Source organism: Macaca nemestrina, chromosome 14 (assembly GCF_043159975.1).
Source record: "Macaca nemestrina isolate mMacNem1 chromosome 14, mMacNem.hap1, whole genome shotgun sequence".
NCBI lineage: Eukaryota > Metazoa > Chordata > Mammalia > Primates > Cercopithecidae > Macaca > Macaca nemestrina.
In genome coordinates, this window is record NC_092138.1 from 109,907,050 (window position 1) to 109,913,404 (window position 6,355).

Below are 6,355 nucleotides of genomic sequence, written 5' to 3' on the forward strand. Positions count from 1 at the left end.
CCTCCTGCTTCTAATAGTGTACCCATGAACCTGACCCTACTTCTCTCCCTGCCTAAACCCCTCTCTGGTTCTACACTACTCTCAGGAGGAGAGGCTCCTTCCTCCTCAGCCTGACTTTCCAGCCCCTCCCTGGTAATGCCCTTACCCAGAACAGGACCTCTTGTGACATCAAGGTCATCAAAGCCATTCCAGCCTCCTCCTAGGAGGCTTTGAGGCTAAGCAGTGTGGGGTGAGAGCTGGGAGCCACCCCGAGGGTTTTTTTTTGAGACGGAGTCTCACTCTGTCACCAGGCTGGAGTGCAGTGGCAAGACCTCGGCTTACTGCAACCTCCACCTCCTGGGTTCAGGCGATTCTCCTGCTTCAGCCTCCTGAGTAGCTGGGACTACAGGCACCCAACACCACGCCCGGCTAAGTTTTGTATTTTTAGTAGAGATGGGGTTTCAACATATTGGCCAGGCTGGTCTCGAACTCCTGACCTTGTGATCTGCCTGCCTCGGCCTCCCAAAGTGCTGGGATTACAGGCGTGAGCCACCGCACCCACCCCAAGGGCTTCTTGCAGGAAGAGAGGGCATCCAGAGTCTAGGGGAGTGTGGAATCAGGGGAGAACCGCCCTGAACGCAGGAAGGCTTAGGGAGACAGTAGAGAGATTTCATGGCCACAGCCTGGGAGTGTGAACTGGAAAGAGCTTCCAATGTCACATTCAGGTTCTTCGGGGACAGAGAGGCCAGACTGGGGGGCCAGGTCTCAGGATCCACCCGCAGAGGGCTGGAGAGGAGGGGGCAGATTGAAGCGGGGCAAAGGAGGCAGAAAAGACGGCTTTGCCGGAGGCTGTCCTTGGGCAGAGCTGGAGGGGGAATCTGGGGGCCGCTGGAGCCAGGAAGATGCAGGCGAAGGGATGGGCGCGATGGGGGAGGGAGATGGGGGGGTGAGTGGTGAGCTCCCGCCTGCATAAGGACAGCAAGCCTCCCCAGTGCTCTCCTCCTGGCCCAACCACGGATAGCCTGAGTCAAGAGAATCCCCTTCACAGTCAGACACCCAGCTTCGGGTCCCAGCTTTGTCGCCGTGTGACCTTGGGCAAATGACCTCACCTCTGAGCCTCAATGTCCTCTTCTGCAAAATGGGTTAGTGATCCTGACTATGGGTCTGTTGATTCAGGATTCGGCGGGAACGCCCAGCACTTCCTGAGCACACAAAGAATGCTGAGAAAATGGTAGCTGTTTTTTGCGATTATTGACCCGGGGCCTGATCAGCTCTGGCGCGACTCGGCGAAGGCGCGAGTCCTGCGGGTCCCATCCCTGCCTCCTGGAGAGCCAGGCTCCAGCGATAGAAGGCCCGGGCGTTGCTTGCTCGTCGCCTCCAGTGCCGCCGCGCCCCCTGGCGGCCGTCGGTTGCCATGTCAACGGAGGGTGGCGGGGACCTGGGGAGGCGGAGGCGGGGGCCGTTTTCTCCTCCCAGGGCCGGAGGACGCTCCCTCCGCGCCTCCCGCCTTCGCCTCTTGGGGGGGCACTCCGAGCCGGGGAGGAAGGGGCTCTCCGCGGCAGCCGGCATGTGGGGGTAAACTGAGGCACGCGGCTGGGCGCCCGCAGCCAGGTGCCGAGCGCGGGGCCCCACCTCCGAAGGCGGAGGAGGGGCCGCGGGCGGTGACGCGCCGAGGGCGGCCGGCGGACAGCGAGCGGGCGGGCGGGCGGGCGGTGGCGGCGGCGGCAGGTGCGGCCGCGGAGGGTGGGAGGGAGGAGGGCGGGGGCGGGCGGAGGAGGAGGGGAAGGCGAGGCCGGGCACCTCCCCCTTTATAACGCGCCCCCTCCCGGGCTCTCGGGCCGTCTCCTAGTCGGCTCTTCCCGTCTCGCCCCCTCGCCCGGCCGCCCCGGGCCCGGGCCCGGCCAGGGAGCCCCCAGGCCGCGGCTCGGGGGCTGCCCCCCCGCCCGCCGCCCCGCGCAGCCCGGCGGAGGCGGCGCCGTCGGAGGAGGAGGAGCAGGGCACTGCGGCTGGCCCCGGATCGGGCGCCAGAGCGGCAGCAGCTTCGGCAGCAGCGGCGGCCCGGGCCCATGCAGCGGGACGCGCCACCCCGAGCCCCAGCTCCGGCGCCCCGGCTCCCCGCGCCCCCGATCGGGGCCGCCGCCAGTAGTGGCGGCGGCGGAGGCGGGGGCAGCGGCGGCGGCGGAGGCGCCTCTGCAGCTCCGGCTCCCCCTGGCCTCTCGGGAACTACAAGTCCCAGGGGGCCTGGCGGCGGGCGGCGGGCGGAAGAGGCGGGGTCGGCGCCGCGAGGCCGGAAGTGGCCGTGGAGGCGGAAGTGGCGCGGCCGCGGAGGGGCCTGGAGCGCGGCGGCGGCGGGACCCGGAGCGGGAGCGGCAGCAGCAGCGGCTGGGGGCGGCGGCGGCGCGTTGGAGGCGGCCATGGCAAAGCAGTACGACTCGGTGGAGTGCCCCTTTTGTGATGAAGTTTCCAAATACGAGAAGCTCGCCAAGATCGGCCAAGGCACCTTCGGGTAAGGCTGGGCCCCTCGGGGCCGGGAGCCGTGGGCCTGCACCCCTAGGGCGGACGTCGGGATGCCCCGGGCCCCGCCCGAGTTGGTAGAGAAACCGTCTGTCCCCGGGCTTGCCCACTGGTCTTTAGGCCGCGCCGCACCCCGCCCCGGCCTGAAGGAGCCGGCTGGTGGGGAGGAGCCTGAGGCCGGTGGTGGGGGCGGGGAGGGGCTGCAGAGAGGCGCCCGTGAGGGGAACGGGATCTCTCCAAGAGACGCCCAAGTGAGGAGAAGGCACTGAGAGAAGGAAGCAGAGGCTCCGAACGAGACAGGGTGCCGGGTGGCGGGGTAGCCGCGTGCCCTGGGTACTTACCCCAGCCCCGCCCGGGAATCTTTTTGCTGCTGCCCCTCCTCCTGTAGTGGGGGAGGGGCGGGCTCTGCGGAAATCGCCTGGTGAGCTCTCGGGTCTCCCTTTCCGCCTGCAGGGAGGTGTTTAAGGCCAGGCACCGCAAGACCGGCCAGAAGGTGGCTCTGAAGAAGGTGCTGATGGAAAACGAGAAGGAGGGGGTGAGTACGGATCGGGCGTGCGGGCCAGCCGTCTAACTGCCCAGGACCCCGGGTCGGTTTTCCACCCTGCTGCTTCTAGGAGTCTCAGGTTGAGATTTAATTTTTTTCGTAGTAGTTCAGAAATTTCCAGGGAATTTGGCCTCCACCCTAAAACTAAATGCTTCATTCTTAGGCAGTTATGGGTGAGACCGGGAGGGGGAGTTGATGCATGCATCGTGTGCACTTTAGTTCACGAAGTTAGGAAGCCTTTAAACACCTTTTTTTAGTGTTAAATTTTGCTTAATGTTAAAGAAAGATACATATGCATGCAAATTTTTGAAAAGTGACTAATAGTCAGTTATTTAATGTGTTTAAAAGGAGCGGTCCCTCCACCCCATCTTAGCTCAAGTACAACTTCCCATAAACTTTCCTTTTCCTGATGTGCTTTAGCGAGGACAGTTTTGAATCGTCATGTTTGTTGCCAACGAAACAGCCATAGAGCTGAAGTTTGAAGGCTGAAACCGCCGAGCATTTAGTGGCTAATAGCAAAGTATTGCTGTTTCAGTTTGTTGTCTCAAATCATCTCCTTGAAGTGTGCATGCTCCTACTATATCCATTTTACAGGCAGAGCTTCTGAGACAGCTGGTTTCAGAGCCCATGATCTTCCTCTGTCTCCCAACTTGCTTCTCAATATAGACCCCAGGGCTGGGCTCTGTACTGCGCTCACTCTTGACCACTTTCCCCTCTCTCCCACCCAGTTCCCCATTACCGCCTTGCGGGAGATCAAGATCCTTCAACTTCTAAAACATGAGAATGTGGTCAACTTGATTGAGATTTGTCGAACCAAAGGTAAGTTGTTTGGATCTTATGAGGAGATGACACTTGTAGCCTAAGGTTTTGTTCGTAAAGTTGGAACTAGACCCACCTAAACTGCCTCCTCTTAACTCAGATGGACCCATGGTGACTGCTTTCTCTGGTCCTCTTTCATCGTAGCTGGTGCTTCCTCGGGGTCTGCCCTGGCCCAGAAGAGGCACTCAGAAAATATTTGACCAGTGAAGGAAGGAACAGACAGATGCTCTGGAGGGCTTGGGTGCCCATGGGTTGGAGCAGGAAGAAAGAAACTGGTTGTGGGGAAGTGTGTTGGGTGTGGCTTTCTTGACTTTTTCTTCCTTGTATTCCTGCCTCAGCTTCACCCTATAACCGCTGCAAGGGCAGTATATACCTGGTGTTCGACTTCTGCGAGCATGACCTTGCTGGGCTGTTGAGCAATGTTTTGGTCAAGTTCACGCTGTCTGAGATCAAGAGGGTGATGCAGATGCTCCTTAACGGCCTCTACTACATCCACAGGAACAAGGTGGGGGCGAGAGCTGGGAGGAGGACCCAGGCTTGGGCTGGCCTTGGCTCCCACTCCCGGGTGGATATCACTGAAGGAGCCACTCTTGCCCTTCTTGCAGATCCTGCATAGGGACATGAAGGCTGCTAACGTGCTTATCACTCGTGACGGGGTCCTGAAGCTGGCAGACTTTGGGCTGGCCCGGGCCTTCAGCCTGGCTAAGAACAGCCAGCCCAACCGCTACACCAACCGTGTGGTGACACTCTGGTACCGGCCCCCGGAGCTGTTGCTCGGTGAGGACTCCCGAGCGGGCCGAGGGGGGTGAGGGCCAGGCATCTACCTGGCCCCCGCCCCCCCACTGCCAGGGCTTCTTGAGCTGCCGGCCCTGGGGCATTGAGTCTCAGGAGGCCTCCGGGCTCAAGGGGCCCTCCTGGTGCGCTCTTCTTCCCAGGGGAGCGGGACTACGGCCCCCCCATTGACCTGTGGGGTGCTGGGTGCATCATGGCAGAGATGTGGACCCGCAGCCCCATCATGCAGGGCAACACGGAGCAGCACCAACTCGCCCTCATCAGTCAGCTCTGCGGCTCCATCACCCCTGAGGTACGGGGTCCCGGTCCCCCGGCAGAGGAGTGGGGAGTGGAATGGAAGGAGCGCTCCTCTCTGGAAGGGAGGCTGGTTTGGTGACAGGGCCTGCCCTTGAGAGCCACACAGGCTATGCGCCAGTCTCGGTTCCATCAGCCATTCTGTGGCCTTGGGCAGAACAACTGAGTCAGCGCTGGGTTTCTCTTCTGTGAACCAGAAATGTGACGTATATCAGGGTTGGGCCTGGCACGTGGTATGTGCCAATCTGTGGCGGGCACTGCTTCTCTTGGGAGGGGTCGAGTTCTCTCTCCAGTAGTAGTTTGGGAGTCTCGAAGTGGAGCAGGTATTTTAGTCCTTTTAGGCCTTAACAAAGGGATAAGCCACGTACCTCCTGGCCGGACTTCATCCTCTCTCAACGCCCCCTCCCTCCCAGGTGTGGCCAAATGTGGACAACTATGAGCTGTATGAAAAGCTGGAGCTGGTCAAGGGCCAGAAGCGGAAGGTGAAGGACAGGCTGAAGGCCTATGTGCGTGACCCGTACGCACTGGACCTCATCGATAAGCTGCTGGTGCTGGACCCTGCCCAGCGCATCGACAGCGACGATGCCCTCAACCATGACTTCTTCTGGTCCGACCCCATGCCCTCTGACCTCAAGGGCATGCTCTCCACCCACCTGACGTCCATGTTCGAGTACCTGGCACCACCGCGCCGGAAGGGCAGCCAGATCACCCAGCAGTCCACCAACCAGAGTCGCAATCCCGCCACCACCAACCAGACGGAGTTTGAGCGTGTCTTCTGAGGGCCGGCGCTTGCCACTAGGGCTCTTACATTTTTTTCTTCTGCTATGTGACTTGCATCGTGGAGACGGTGGGGCATTTGAGTTCATATCTCTCATGCATATTTTATTTAATGCCCACCTTGGGCTCTGGGAGCAGCCCGCTGAGTAGACTGGAGTGGAGCATTTGCTGAAAGGCCAGGAGGGTATTGGGGCTGTCCTGTCCTCGCTGGCTTTCTGGATGGTGCCCAGAGGGTTTCCATGGGGTAGGAGGAGGGGATCTCCCACCAGTGACTTTTTCTAAGAGCTCCCAGCATGGTGGAAGAGGGGACAGTTCCCTCACCCACCCACAATCCTATTCTCGGTCTGAGAACCCTGCGTGGGGACAGGGCTGGCCTCAGGAATGGGCTGTTTTTGGCCTAACCCTCAGAAGCACTGGGGCTGGCACAAACTCTTGGTTTCTTTAGCAGGAGACTTTATCGTGTTTCTTTTGGTTCCATTGTTTGGAGACATTCCTGGGCACAGTTTGGTCCGTTAGAATTAAAAGGTTTTTTTTTCTTTTTTTTTCTTTTTTTTTTTTCTCCAGGAGTTGATGTGTGTTTTGTTCTGCGCACATGCCACCAACTCTTCCCCCACAGTCAGCAGGTTGGGCCTGACC

General features: G+C 60.3%; 1 protein-coding gene across 1 annotated transcript; it reads left to right on the plus strand.

Moving 5' to 3' along the window:
• The first annotated feature begins 2,045 nt into the window (after nucleotides 1-2,045).
• On the plus strand, nucleotides 2,046-6,260 carry LOC105463957 (cyclin dependent kinase 9). Its single transcript, XM_011711458.3, has 7 exons — nucleotides 2,046-2,485; nucleotides 2,947-3,028; nucleotides 3,766-3,856; nucleotides 4,195-4,361; nucleotides 4,462-4,633; nucleotides 4,792-4,940; nucleotides 5,356-6,260. Exons 1-7 carry the CDS (start codon nucleotides 2,046-2,048, stop codon nucleotides 5,719-5,721), a joined length of 1,467 nt encoding a protein of 488 aa, XP_011709760.2. The 3' UTR covers nucleotides 5,722-6,260.
• Nucleotides 6,261-6,355: the final 95 nt, after the last annotated feature.

Coding starts and splice junctions, on each gene's coding strand:
- LOC105463957 (XM_011711458.3), top strand. CDS start 2,046: ATGCAGCGGGACGCGCCACCCCGAGCCCCAGCTCCGGCGCCCCGGCTC. Junction 4,362..4,461: donor ACTACATCCACAGGAACAAG/GTGGGGGCGAGA, acceptor CCCTTCTTGCAG/ATCCTGCATAGGGACATGAA. Junction 4,634..4,791: donor GCCCCCGGAGCTGTTGCTCG/GTGAGGACTCCC, acceptor TCTTCTTCCCAG/GGGAGCGGGACTACGGCCCC.